The sequence below is a fragment of the Labrus bergylta genome, chromosome 2, assembly GCF_963930695.1.
Source record: "Labrus bergylta chromosome 2, fLabBer1.1, whole genome shotgun sequence".
Classification (NCBI taxonomy): Eukaryota; Metazoa; Chordata; class Actinopteri; order Labriformes; family Labridae; genus Labrus; species Labrus bergylta.
Genome location: NC_089196.1, coordinates 31,017,532 through 31,031,303, shown reverse-complemented (window position 1 = coordinate 31,031,303; position 13,772 = coordinate 31,017,532). Strand labels below are relative to the sequence as shown.

The window sequence follows — 13,772 nt, the reverse complement described above, 5'->3', positions numbered from 1 at the left end:
CTTGTTTTTATTGAACAAAAACTGCATGTTAACTCCTACAAACTCTCTAAATTGCAAACATTGGCAACTTTTTGCGACATAAACCAGATTTTTCAAACTTGGATTAGATTCCAGAAAAGATCAAATTACAAAGAAACCTGTTTTGATGCCATTGCAACATAAATATAAGCTCTAGATTCACAATATTTGGTCATTTCTTGTTTTAATTAAAGAAAGATTGCTCATTATGTAAATTGTGAGCAAATAGTTCCATTTAGACAATTTGTAGAAGTTTATTTTCATCTTTTTGTGGGATTATTTCCTCTCCTACACTCTTGTCTTTTGAAGTGGATTTTGACTACGTTGCAGACCTGTCCCGTGCAGGTTCTTCATTGGAAACGTGCTGACTGCAGAATGACTTACTCACAAATGAACTAATTTTGCACACACGCTTTTAAAACTCAAACCTCGTGTGGCTCCTGCACATGACCTGCAGCTCCAGAAACCCGATACAGAGATAAGTTAAGACCCTCTGTCGTGTTATGCAAGATATATACCACGACATGGATACAACCTCGGCGCAATCATAACTAAAGAGCCAGTAGAGTAACGTTTCAAGAGACGACATCGATGCTCATTCACACTCATCAGAAATGTTCTTTTTGCATTTGAAGAGAGAGAAGTCCTCCCAGTATTTACAACACAGCTGTGTCGACACATTTCCTCAGCACCCTGGTTCCCTGGCCCCTCGGTAGTTACCCCACTTTTTGACCAAGATGTGATACTTTCCCCCTGTGAGGTTTAATCAGTTTGGACAGAATAAAAAGGGGCTGTTACATCACTTCCCACGGCTCGTTGCTCCTCAGCTATTACCGACTGCTACCCGTTTGTTGTTATGTAATCAACCAACGTCTTTGGCAATGTATACAAAGCAGGGCGGTTCCATCCACTAAAGAATGTTCCTCAGTTTAACCCACAAGCTGCCTCTCTGTCTCTATACGTCCATTAGATGAAGAATAAACGCTTCTTTAACCTGTCACTCATTTGGGACTGTAACTGTTACTGTAAGTACAAGTGGAGCATGTGGCTCCGTCAGGTGGAGGGGTAGGACATCTAAAATTAGAGGCTGGAGTTGGTGCTTGTCCAGGCTGAGATAGTTTACAGGTTTCTGGTATCAGAAGTCCTGTACTGCTGGGATGGAATAAAAACCTGTTGAGGAGTAACGCAGGCTTCGTATTTGAAACCTAAAATATTTGTCTGTCTGGCAGAATTTGAAATGAACAGCAATGTTTTCTTTTTTGGTGACTTATTCTGATGTGTAAGGATGTTTTTGAAAAACTCTTTTTTTTGGCTTCATTTAAAAAACAAAACAAAAAACCAAGCATGTGAAGTAGTTGTGGGAAATCACAGGATAACACGTGATGCATTACTGTATGATGTCAATAATATCAGGTGTCAGTGATTCTGTGATAATGAATATATTGCAAGACGATCGTACAATAAACATGAAGATATCTGATCACTTGAAGAATTAGAAAAACCTGCATTTTGGTGTCAGTAAGTCTTTAACCCCTTGTTGCACTGCTGTCCCACATCATCCCGCCGTCTTCTCCTTCTTCTTCTTTGGTCATTGAACATTTGTTTTCATGTTAGCCTCATTCATGTCATGAGCGCCAACGTGAGGAATCCTGCAGTCAATCAGAATCAGCCAAATCTGTTCAATTAGTCATATTTGGCACCGGCGACTCCAAATCTTTCATCATGCAAGTCAGGTTGACGACATTTTGCCTTCTTGATATTTTCTCCCCGCCCTAAGATGAAGCGTTTAACCTGTTCGTCGGCTTCTCTTCCTGACTCCCATGTTTATTTTTTTTGCATGCTTCTTTGCAGACAGGAGGCCGTTGTCATCTCAGGAAAGAAACTAGCACGGCAGATTCGGGAGGAGGCGCGTGCCGACGTGGAGAACTGGGTCATAGCCGGCCACAGGAGACCCCACCTGAGCGTTGTTCTGGTGGGAGACAACCCGGCCAGTCACTCCTACGTCCTGAACAAGACACGAGCTGCAGCTGATGTCGGTGAGAGAGAGAGAAAAACACCCACACACCTCGTCTCTGCGTGTACAAACAAGTTCTCTGAGATTTAAAAACAAAAGAACAAATCTCTTTTTCTGTGTTTTTTAAAGTTTTGGCTTTAACCTCCTAACAGGGATCTCCAGTGAGACGATTCTCAAACACTCAGACATCAGTGAGGAGGAGTTATTGGACCTGATCTACAAGCTCAACACAGACCATCGTGTGGACGGCCTGCTGGTCCAGCTGCCTCTGCCAGGTACGAGGAGAGAGAGGAAAAAAAAAACCTGGAACACTTTGCTGCACATGTTTTCAGCAGAGAGGATCGAGGTGTGCTCATGAGTTGTTGTTGTTTTTTGTTGTTTCTCACAGATCACATCGATGAGCGCGCCATCTGCAACGCCGTTTCCCCCACCAAGGACGTGGACGGCTTTCACGTCGTCAACGTGGGTCGCATGTGTTTGGACCAGTCCACCATGCTTCCTGCCACTCCCTGGGGAGTCTGGGAAATGATCAGACGGACAGGTAACAGGAAGGAGCGCTTACTTCCTTATGGCGATGACATGCTGCTGAACAACTTACTGACAGAGAGAACAAAAAAAAAACCAGATTAACAACTCGTTGCTTCCTTCTCCAAGTGAGAAGATTCTAAGAACATTTTAGGGAAGTCTGGCTTTATTTATGTTCTTTCTCATCTATTGCATCAATTTATAAGTCTTTAATATTATTTTGATCAGCTTGGATTTACTTTAGTTGTCCGGGCGGGGACAGAAACATACGGCTCAGTGCATCTTATACACCTTAAACAAAACAACAACACAAAAGACGGACGCTTTAAACGCAGCTCGTATGACTGAACATCTGTAGTTAAAGCTTCTGTAACGAGAAGGATCCAAATTATTGACTTAAATACAAATTATCGATTTAACAAACCGCTCTTAATCTCGCCTTGCAGGTATTCCTACTCTTGGGAAGAATGTCGTGGTCGCGGGACGCTCCAAGAACGTGGGCATGCCCATCGCCATGTTGCTGCACACAGACGGCAGCCATGAGAGGCCTGGAGGTGCGTTCAAGTTGCATTTATTTACATGTGTTTAAAAAAGGAGACAGAGAGAAAGAGTTTAAATAAATGGTACAACATGCTGAATGACGTTTCTTTTGCAGGTGATGCCACAGTCACCATATCACATCGTTACACTCCAAAGGAGCAGCTTCGCCATCACACTCAGATCGCTGACATCATCGTGGCGGCTGCAGGTTTGTGTTCACTTCTTGCAGCTGACTGAAGCTGTTTTCACTCATGCACTCCTGAAAAAGTTCTAAAAAAACAAATATCAGGACAGCCTTCCCGTCTTCACACAGGTCCCCTCACAATAAGATGGAGGTCTCATAAGAGGCTGCAAAAATCAAAGAGTGCATAGGGAGCAGCAGAGTCCAACACTATGATGTCAGGTTTTGCCTTTATTTCAAAGTTTGCTCACAACAGAAACAGTAAACATAATCTCCCTGGTTTGCTTACCTGCGATCACTTTCCCTGAATATTTCCTGCTGTGTTCACACATCTGCTCACCCTGCCTTCATATGGAAATCTTTTAGGGGGCTAGCAAGAAAATCCTGGACAAAGTTGACATGCAGCTCGTCCTGAATTATTTTGCTAAATTTCCAGGAGTTTTGTGCATGTGTGAAAACACCACAAGAGCTTTTCTTTAGTAGATCAACATCTTCTGTTCTCTAACTTTGTTGTGTGTTTCTCTCTGAACCGTCAGGTATTCCAAACCTCATCACGGCCGACATGATCAAAGAGGGAGCGGCGGTGATCGACGTGGGGATAAACAGAGTGCAGGATCCAGTCACCGGGAAGAGCCGGCTCGTTGGAGACGTGGACTTTGAAGGTGAGGCTGCAGGGTTGAACCGGGGGTCGTAAACTCTGCGGGGGACGTCCTGGGTTTCTCGGGTGTCTGTAACGTCAGCTCTTTTTTTTTTTTCTGTCTATATTCAGGCGTGAGGCAGAAGGCGGGCTTCATCACCCCCGTGCCCGGCGGCGTGGGACCCATGACCGTGGCCATGCTCATGAAGAACACTATCAAAGCAGCGAAGAACATTCTGCTGTTTCCCCCGGAGAGGATCCGCATGGCAGCCGCATCTTAATGGGAAACAAACCAATCAAAGCAACAGTGACACATTCCACCCTCTTCTCAATGACACCCCCTCCTCCCCCCCCTCCTCCTCCCCCCCTCGCCTCTCCCACATCGTTTTTGCTGGGAGAAGTCCGACGAGCTCCCATTGCACAGGAACTGGAAAGACGATCCTGTCCTCTCCAAACTCCAGGTCCTGCCATGTTTAGACTGTTACCCGCGCTCCTCGGCCGAGCGTCTCATGTAACAGGGTTCTGAGTATTTATCGAATGAATTTACTGTTAACGAATCTTGAAAGATTGTTCTATTTATTGTTACACTGACATCGTATTTAAACCTGGATGAAGGAAACAGGTCACAGTAGTTCACTCTGAGCTGGTTTACAGTTATCGAAGAGCCGGGTGAGGCCTGTCCGTTGTGTTTCTTTCAGTCGGTTCGAGCCTCATGTACCACGAGTGATAAGGGCTGACATCATCAGGAGCAAGTCTGTTTATCAATATATAAGCTTTAAAGATTCACAAATGCCTTTGTAAAAACTTTGAAATAAATATTACAATAATGTTCGCACACTGATTGTCTCCTTCTTTACTTTTTTAAAACAATAACGGAGTTTGAACACTTTCTTTACAGAATCATTCATTTATCAACTCCTCCTCTTTTATTGGCAAGGTGTTTTTATTTCCTCTTCACACAAATGTTTCATAGTAAGCGTTCTTCTTGTTTATCAATTTCTGGATCAATACTCTCGTGCTGCTCCATATTTCACACTCGCGGCCTCATGTTTACGTCACATGATAGCAGGATTCTGACATGACTCTTCTCAATGATTAGTGCGACCACAGTACGTGATACACTAAGGGCAGAACTTTGCCCCTCGTTTGTCAAACACATTTCAAAAATACTTTGCAGATCGATTTCAAAGAGAGGAATGAGTCCATCCACACGTTTCAAGCAAACTTCTGCACACTGTCTTTAAAAAAACACATTTATTGATAACTTCTCAGTACAGGACCAACAGCATGCCAAGGTCTTCTTCTCAGATTTTGCCAGTGCATCAATTACAAGTTGGAAAGAGGAAGTTTTCTGCCGTTATTCAACCTGATCAGAAGAAATTAATCCGAGCCCTTAGGTTGCCTTTTCTTTTAAGAATATCCATTTTTTCATTGCCTGTTCAAAACAGCTCTGTCTCTCATAATAACTTCAAATACATATATATATTTTAATTAAATGAAATAAATTCAATTAAATAAATATATAATTAAATAAATTATTTCAATAAATACAAATTCGGGTGATTTAATCCATGTATTACCCAAAGCAGCATTTTATGACAAATAAAAAAAACGGACCTGAAAACATCGTTACAAAATAACTTAAATAAAATAAATAATTCAAAATGCAATAATATAAAATAAAATAAGGGGCTTTAATACTTTTTAAGTAATTCATAGAGTCTCAAGGCGATTCTGTTTTCTGACTTTAAAAAAAAAAAGAAAATAAATAAAAAGTCATTTTTAAACGAGAGGTGAGGTAAAGTAGGAACCAGGAACCTTTTATAAGGCAGGCACTTCCGCTGTCGGACGGAAATTGAAGACGCGCACAGTTCCGCAAACGAGCAGAGTGGTGTGTAGTGAAAACAGAAACACTTTTCTACTTCTGAAAACACTTTTTTTTAGGAATATTTCTTCGTATTATTTTATTTTGCTGTTGCCATGGAGACGGAGCGCAGCAGATCTCGCGACAGAGCAGGCAGAGATAAAAAACAGGAGAAGAAGAAGAAGAAACGGAGCCGGTCCTCTTCTTCTTCTTCACCTTCTTCTTCTTCTTCATCCAGCAGCAGGAGTCGAAGCAGATCGTCAAATAAAACTTCACACAAGAGTCAAGGTGTGGATAAATAAATCAATAAATCAATAAATCAATAAATGAAACATAGTTCATGTTGTTTTAAAAGTGTTTGACTTTTTCTCTGTTTGTTCCTCAGATGTGAAAAAAACACAAAGAAAGAAACGCAGAAGAAGCTCCTCATCTTCCTCCTCCTCCTCCTCATCCTCCTCCTCCTCCTCCTCGTCTTCCTCGTCAGGCGATGAAAAGTCAAAGAAGAAGAAAAGTAAAGCCAAGAAAAAGAAGTCGAAGTCGAAGAAGAAGAAGAAGAGGGAGGAGGCGAAGCTGAAGAAACAGAAGAAGAAAGAGAAGAAGAAGAAGGAGAAGCTGCTGAAGAAGGAGAAGAAGAAGAAAGCAGAGGTGGTGTTGTTTACTCCTCCTCCTCCTCCTCCTCCTCCTCTTCCTCCTCCTCCATCTTACCTGGAGGTGTGGCAGAGCGATGAGGGGGCTGTGGAGCTCGGACCAGGTGAGTCAGGAAATGTAGTTTTTTTTTGGTTGTAGTTTATATTTTCCTCTCGTGTTGTTAAAGTTTAAAGTTTGGACTATAATAAAAAGTCAAAGTAAAATAAGTGAAAGTGAGCGATGACGATGGAGGGGGTGTGGTCTCTGCAGCGATGACAGACGAGCAGAAGGCCCGACTCTCCACCAAGAGGCCCCTCACCAAAGAGGAGTACGAGGCCAGGCAGAGCGTGATCCGCAGGGTGGTCGACCCGGAGACGGGACGCACCAGGTGAGCCAGACGTCGTCTTCACCTGAGACGTGGAAACACTAAAGCGCACACGCGTGACTCCTCAAGTTGTCCTGATGTCCATATTCTTTATATTATCTGTAAACTAGTACAGCATGCTCACTGCACCTTAATCTGTATATTATAATCCTAAGAATACACTTATATTTATATTTAAAGCATTTATTTATATTTAAAGCATTTATTTATATTTATAGCATTTATTTATATTTATAGCATTTATTTATATTTAAAGCATTTATTTATATTTATAGCATTTATTTATATTTAAAGCATTTATTTATATTTATAGCATTTATTTATATTTAAAGCATTTATTTATATTTATAGCATTTATTCATATTTATAGCATCCCATTAATCCATCCATATATACCTAATAATTCACTTTTTTTAGTCTACATCTGTAAATTTTGTAATTACTGTACATAGCACAGACTCTTGCACTTTCTGCTTATTTGCACTTCTGGTGAGATGCCAAACCTCATTTCGTTACTCTATACTTGTATATGTGTAATGACAATAAAGTTTAATCTCATCTCAAGTTAAAAAAGAGGATTCCTGAAAGCTGTTGGAAATGCCAAAAAACAAGCAGAAAAGTTTTTTTTAGATCTTCAATACTAACGATAAAATAATATTCTATAAATATCAAAGTAGAACATCTCACTCTTCTGTTTTTGTGATGTGACACAAACAAACCACTCAAAGGTGAAGTGTGTTTTTTTCCTCCTTGGTGTTTGAGATGTTCTACCGCAGACGTTAATGTTTGAATCCTGCAGGGGGCGCTGGAGGATCATCGGCGGCGGCCGCCACGTTGGAAATCCTGTCTCAGTCTAACTTTCAGTCAACCTAACGACAGGCTGAGAGCTGAGGCGGGGTTTAATGCTGCATTCATGTGGTGTCGGAAACATCGGAAAAATTAGATTCCGAGTTAACTTTTGATGCCGATCCAAACTGAAATCACGTGAAGTTGGAAGAACGACTTCCCAATTCAGAAACCGTGACCGTCCGAGGAGCACCTGAATGCAGCATCAGCCTCCTGACAAACCGTTACATCCCGCCCACCTGTCAATCATGTCAGCTACGCGCCTAACTTTGGATAACACGTCTCGTTTTCACCATCAAAACTGAGTCGTTTAAAGAAACCCCCCCCCGTGTGTATCCATGACGACAATAACTAATCAGTCCTATTTAGTTTTTTTGTACCAGACTGTAAACATATTTATTTATGCTGTAGAAATGACTTTTTTTGAATGAGGTGTGTATGTGACTTCCTGTAGTCAGCCTCAAGTGGACACTCGGTGAACTGCAGGTTATTTGCACTGTTTTTTGAGGAGCTGAGACTTCTTTAAACCGGTTTCAAAGGAGGAGAATGTGTGACCTTTAATACGATTTGAAACTGTCTTTGTTCTTCCAGATTGGTGAGAGGAGAAGGCGAGATCATCGAGGAGATAGTCAGCCGAGAAAAACACAAAGACATCAACAAGGTGCAGAGAAAGTTCCTCTCCTGACTCTGTGACGAGAAACATAACAAACACTTCTCTTTTGTGTAACAGAGAACTTTCTGTCATCCTCACAGCAAGCCACCAAGGGAGACGGCAACGCCTTCCAGAAGAAGCTGGGAACCAACAGGTAGACGAGGAGGAGGAGGAGGAGGGTCGCTCTAATCCAGGAAGTCGACGCTGAAGAGAGCAGCATGGATGACACGACTTCATGTTGCCTGTGATTGAACAGAATAATCAGGACGCGTACTCGTTTTAACCAGCTGAAAGTTAGCGTCTCCTACTGGTTAGCATTTGTAATCACACAGGAGATATGCAGAGAAGCAGAGGAGTTCATGTGTGGCCTGAATCGTTTGCACATTTTGATCTTCTCGTTTATTCTGATGATTTGAAGATCGAGTGAGTTAATACCACTTTTTTTTAATTCTTTTTTTTACACATTATGTCTCATAACTTGTTTCTTTTTTTTGGATCTCTGTGAATAAATCTGCATTTGTGAGAGCTGACATTTTGAATAATCTTTTGAAGGAGAAGAAAGCGGTGTTTAAAAAAAGAGAAAAGAAGGCAGACTGGATTTGTTCTTTATACGTTCTTTATACACTGTACATAAAAACACACGGGGGATGGATCAAATGAAGTTATCCAAAACCTACAAGAGTCACACCCTGTACAATGAAAATATTTACCATGTGTGTGGTTTATATATATATACAGTTTACAGCCTCTCAAAGCTCACTGTTGTGGCGTCGTGTTAACCCGGGGAGCAGAGCTTAAGAGACGGGGAAGGGTTGCCTAATATTTGTGATTTTCTGTTGTTTTTTTTTTTCCATTTGCACGTTTCCCTTTAAAGTAAAAACAAGCCAAAGCCTTTCAGAAAATATGGCCGTCTCCTGTTTCCATCAAGTCTACGTGAACAGTCTTTTTTTCCCATAATTCAGGAGAGAGCAGCGTTTGTTTTTTAGGCCTTGCGACTCTAAGGCAGAGAGGGGGAATGTAAGGCCTCTGGTAATGTGGGGAACAGGAAGAAGCGATTGTGTGCTCAGAGGCACCGCCCCCCCCGTCTTTACATTCTCTGGATTCTAATATCCAGGTGGTTAAATTCTGAGGAGGGGATCAGGGTTCAGTAAATGATAACTTTTGGATGAGTGTGTGTTCCGTCTTTTATCGCCCCCCCATCAGCAGCCTCTGAAGGAGTCATGAAGCCTGATCTGTGACGTGAGCAGGACGCAGAGAGACCCCACAAAGTGTGTCATCATCAAACCTCAAGTCACTTCAGAGATGGACTAATTATTACAAACACATTTTAGTATCACACCTCGAACATCCAAACATTTGATCTGCTTTGTGTCCCGGTGATAAAAAAATAAGTAGTTTCAGTTTATCTCTTCTTACTAATCTCCTGATTTCCAGATACAAACGCCGGTTCTTTTCAGTTGCTTTCTCAAGAATCAACTATTTTTTTCCCCACGTTATCTCACAACCAGCTTTGTCATCCTGAGGTAACCACACTAATAAGTCAAGACCTTTAGAAGCGACTGGATTTCACTCCATCTTCACTTCATTCTCTTGATTTCACTGGATATCAAAAACTAGCTTTATCAAAAAGTTCATTTCATTCTTGTTGTCTTGAGATAACATTGGTTTTGGTTTTTATCCCGGGATAACGTGAGAAATAAGTCGGTATCTAACCCGGGAAGGTCAAGTTGGAGATGGTACGGTTACAATGTGTAACCCCGATTCTCTGAGTGAAGGGACCATCTCTCCAGCTACATGTGGAATATGTAACAGAGAGGTAACGGTTCAATATAAAATAAAACAAAAGTTCTTCAGTGAGATTTCTGCTAAAATAACTGATGTGTAAAAACGATCTTTAAAATGGAAGTTTGCACACGACTGCAAACAAGCAGGGACATTGGGGGGGGGGGGGGGGGTCCCCAGTCTCCTGCACCGTCGTTGTTTTGGGGGGGGTTTCAGGGCTGAAAAGTTTGGGAACCCCTGATCTAGAGAACGCCATGCCATGCTGCCATTGTCCTCACTAAGTTGAGACTAGTTCTGTGTTTGTTTTTGTGCTTTTGCAACTCTGATGATACAAAATAAATAAGCTGAGATCGAGAGAGAAACACCAGAAATGACTCGGAGGAAACAGAGTGATAAAATGTTTGGATGCTCGTCTGCTTAGCGGCTACTCTACTTAAAATTGTCTCTGCAGAATATGTGCCTGTTGGACTTGATTGTCGATGCTGTGAAATCCGCTCCACACAGCCTGTTTTTTCATCGAGTGGTGTGGCTGAATTATATTGCACGTTTCCCCTTTAGTTAGGCTCCTATTGGTCCTTTGCACTCAGCTCTGTACACACCGATCAGGGACAAAATGATCATCCTTTAAATGAATAAATAAACCCGTAACCCCCTTTCAGAGACAAGTGGCAAACAGCATCAAGTACACGTCAGCTGTGTTCCTAACTGCTCACAGCATTTCTGTACAGAATTTACAATCTGCAGATTCTTCTTCTTCCTCTAAAGACGCAGCAGAACAGAGTAAAATAGATCTTAACCTAAGAAGGATTATCTATGAGCACATTCAACGCCTCATTTACAGCATGGAGGGGAAACCAGAGAGAAGCCATATCCCGAATTTCCAAAATAGATCATAACAAACATACTAAATATGTCACAAGATAGCAGTTCTGTTGATACAACTCTGGTGATCAAATCATCAAAATTCAATACTGTGCGAGGTGAAGACCTCTTTGAGTTTTTGGCTGCTGCAACGGAAGTTTATAGAGAAAAAAAACAAAAACACCCAAAAGTAATCTTAAAACACATTTTGATCACAAAAATCCATACATTTTTAAAATATCTATTATCTTAAATAACAATAATTATCATCATCTATCGATAAGGTGTATCCTGAATGAGGCGGCGTTACCCCCCGCAGTAAAGAAGACACTTGAAGCTGGTCTTCAGTGGACCAGATACCAGATCTGCACTGTAAAATAACAACTATGTACACGGCCCTTTAAGGCATTCAAATACATACTTACACAATGGACTCATTTTTTTTTTACACAGGAGACCCCAGACCCCTTGTTTTCTGTCTTTCATGTACAGCACATCACTCTGCACTGTTCCCTTTGGCACATTAACGTTTTCCCTTTAGAGGAGTCGTTCTGATTCATTACGCTGCAGCAGCAGAGCATTATGGGTGAGCCGCTTTGAAAGCCAGAAACAGTTTCTGCTGCAGCCAAAAGTTAAAGGGCAATTTAGCCGTTTGCTTCATGTGATATCTGGAGGAATCTTTGGTCTGAGGGACGACTTGAAAACAAGCAAAACTGGTCTGAGCGGTTCAGAGACGCTGCTGTTTGAGAAGAGTAGAAGTTAGTTCTCTAACAGAACTTCTAGTTTATTTTCTTAATATTGATAAACGATGCATTCTTTAAAAAAGACCCCCAACAAAGATCACTCTGTGACCTTGAACCCGAAGCACTCTGAAGTCCAGTTTAACCTGCAGCTCCTCAGATCTGCTCACACATGTGGAAATATCTGATGGTCACATAAAAAGGAGAGATTTAAAAACCAATTTGCACCAAGTTGATCTCTGTAGTCATTGTTGTGCTTGAAGTGGACACAGCAGGCGCTCGGACCTGGTACGGGCTGCTTGTGTGTGAAACCATCTCCAGTCTGAAAGTGGAAAACGGACCTCGTATTCAATCCTGATAAATATCTAGAAACAGTCTGGAGTCCTTCAGTATTCATGAAGTCTGCTTCAAATGCCTTTTTGCATTTTCTTCTTTGAATAAAGCCGTAACCTCTGTTCATAAATATCTGAGTGGAGAGTGACTGGTTTATAAAGAGTGGTTTGTAGCACCTAATGCTTTCATCGTGGTTTGTATCCATCATCAGGTGCGGGCCACATATTTGTCACTCTTTGCATTTTTTCTTTTTTCATCAGTCTCCTCCTCAGTCGCGTCTCCCTGAACTCATTTGGGGCCGAAGACGCCCGGCTCCAGCTTGGTGCTGCTGCTGCGTCCCCAGCAGCTGGCCGTGATGCTCATGCTGCGCTGCGTCGCCCCCTGCACGTGGCCGTGGACGCCCTCCAGCCGCTCCAGCCGCTCCAGCCGGTCGCCGTCCGACTGGCTCTGCGTGCGCTCCGGCCTGTTGTGGATGCTGCCCGTCGGGGAGCTGGGCGCCGGCTGGGAGGAAATGGTGCGCAGCAGGTGGTTCCTCTTCCTCAGGAAGTCGCTGTTCGCGCCCAGGCCGAAGCTGCCTTTGCGCAGCACCATGCGCGCGCTGCTGGACTTCGCTGGCCGGGAGCGGTGGTTGTACTCGAGCTGCGACAGGTGAGCCGCGTATCCCTCTGTGATGAACTGAGGAGGGGAGATGCTGCTTTAGATTACTGAGGTTTTTACTTTTAATTACACGAGTCACTGCCCCAGTTTAGAATCAGAATCACAATCAGATTTATTGTCCAGGTTTGCTTACACACACACACAAGGAATTTCACTTTGGTGAACTGTGCTCTCTTATGTACAGGTACAACATTAAATATCAACAATAAACAGAATAAAAAAGACTAATATTTACATGACTAAATATGAAACAGTGCAGTGGTGAATAGTGCAAAAGATAATGAAGTAACATGAGAAGTAAAATGCAGTTATGTGACAGATGAGTCAATTAAGATGTCAATTACAGTATTTACATAAATAAGTGTGTGTGTATTGATCATTGAAATTAAATAATATATATATACATATATATATATATATATACATATATATATATATACATATATATATATATGTATATTCACAGTGATGGTGAATTTGTTTGTTTAGACAAACAACGAGTTTGACCTGGTGTTTTGGTGTTTTGGTGTTTTGGTGTAAAACAGTGAACTGAAAAGGAGAATAAAGAAGTAAAAGATGTACCTGGCACTGGTGCTGCATCTTCTTGGAGGGTCGACCCACGATGTAAATCTGGGAGGCGGGGAGGCCGATGGCGGTGTAGACTGAGATGTCTTTGGTCGATCCATAGCCGGCGAAAATCTTCAAGTGATTCTGTTAACCGACATAAAAAAACACGAGTACTTAAAGCGACAGTAAGCAAAATAATGTCATCAGAATTTGGTTTAAATATCACACTTTGATCATTGCATGTCACTGGCAGCATCCGATTGAAATGTTTCCTTTAAATAAATGTGTCTGTGAGAATCCACCGCTTTGCATGTGGTCTGAATTAAACAACCAATCAGGGTTAGCTTTGACTTAACTGGCCAATCACAGTGACTCTGTTCAAACTAGCAGCATCAGGTTTTCTACATGACTTGTGTCCGCAGCGAGGTTGTCAATTTTTTTAAATACTTTTTGATACTACGTATTTAAAAAACCTTAATTTAATTATAAGCAGTATTAAAATTATACAAAGCTTTAAAAAAAACAAAAAAAAACGACTGATCT

At 41.8% G+C, this 13,772-nt stretch overlaps 3 protein-coding genes across 10 annotated transcripts in view; 2 read left to right on the top strand and 1 right to left on the bottom strand.

Annotated features, from left to right (window-relative positions):
• mthfd2 (methylenetetrahydrofolate dehydrogenase (NADP+ dependent) 2, methenyltetrahydrofolate cyclohydrolase) overlaps positions 1 to 4,752 on the top strand; it is a 5,508-nt gene extending 756 nt beyond the window's left edge. Inside the window, exons 2-8 of the mRNA XM_020627164.3 lie at positions 1,870 to 2,054; positions 2,185 to 2,307; positions 2,421 to 2,573; positions 3,004 to 3,111; positions 3,213 to 3,305; positions 3,815 to 3,940; positions 4,048 to 4,752. Coding sequence (XP_020482820.1) covers positions 1,870 to 2,054; positions 2,185 to 2,307; positions 2,421 to 2,573; positions 3,004 to 3,111; positions 3,213 to 3,305; positions 3,815 to 3,940; positions 4,048 to 4,196 — 937 coding nt within the window. The 3' untranslated portion in view covers positions 4,197 to 4,752. The remainder of the gene's footprint in view (positions 1 to 1,869; positions 2,055 to 2,184; positions 2,308 to 2,420; positions 2,574 to 3,003; positions 3,112 to 3,212; positions 3,306 to 3,814; positions 3,941 to 4,047) is intronic.
• Positions 4,753 to 5,759: 1,007 nt separating this feature from the next.
• On the top strand, positions 5,760 to 8,819 carry arl6ip4 (ADP-ribosylation factor-like 6 interacting protein 4). The gene is made up of 5 exons (XM_029280558.2): positions 5,760 to 6,067; positions 6,165 to 6,530; positions 6,677 to 6,794; positions 8,229 to 8,298; positions 8,391 to 8,819. Exons 1-5 carry the CDS (start codon positions 5,896 to 5,898, stop codon positions 8,445 to 8,447), a joined length of 783 nt encoding a protein of 260 aa, XP_029136391.2. The 5' UTR covers positions 5,760 to 5,895; the 3' UTR covers positions 8,448 to 8,819.
• Positions 8,820 to 8,878: 59 nt separating this feature from the next.
• Positions 8,879 to 13,772, bottom strand: part of LOC109996524 (membrane-associated phosphatidylinositol transfer protein 2) — a 65,084-nt gene continuing 60,190 nt past the window's right edge. For all 8 annotated transcript variants that reach the window (XM_065951608.1, XM_065951635.1, XM_065951630.1 and 5 more), the window contains 2 exons: positions 13,245 to 13,373; positions 8,879 to 12,680 (listed from right to left, as the gene is read on the bottom strand). In XM_065951608.1, coding sequence (XP_065807680.1) covers positions 12,294 to 12,680; positions 13,245 to 13,373 — 516 coding nt within the window. In that variant the 3' untranslated portion in view covers positions 8,879 to 12,293. The remainder of the gene's footprint in view (positions 12,681 to 13,244; positions 13,374 to 13,772) is intronic.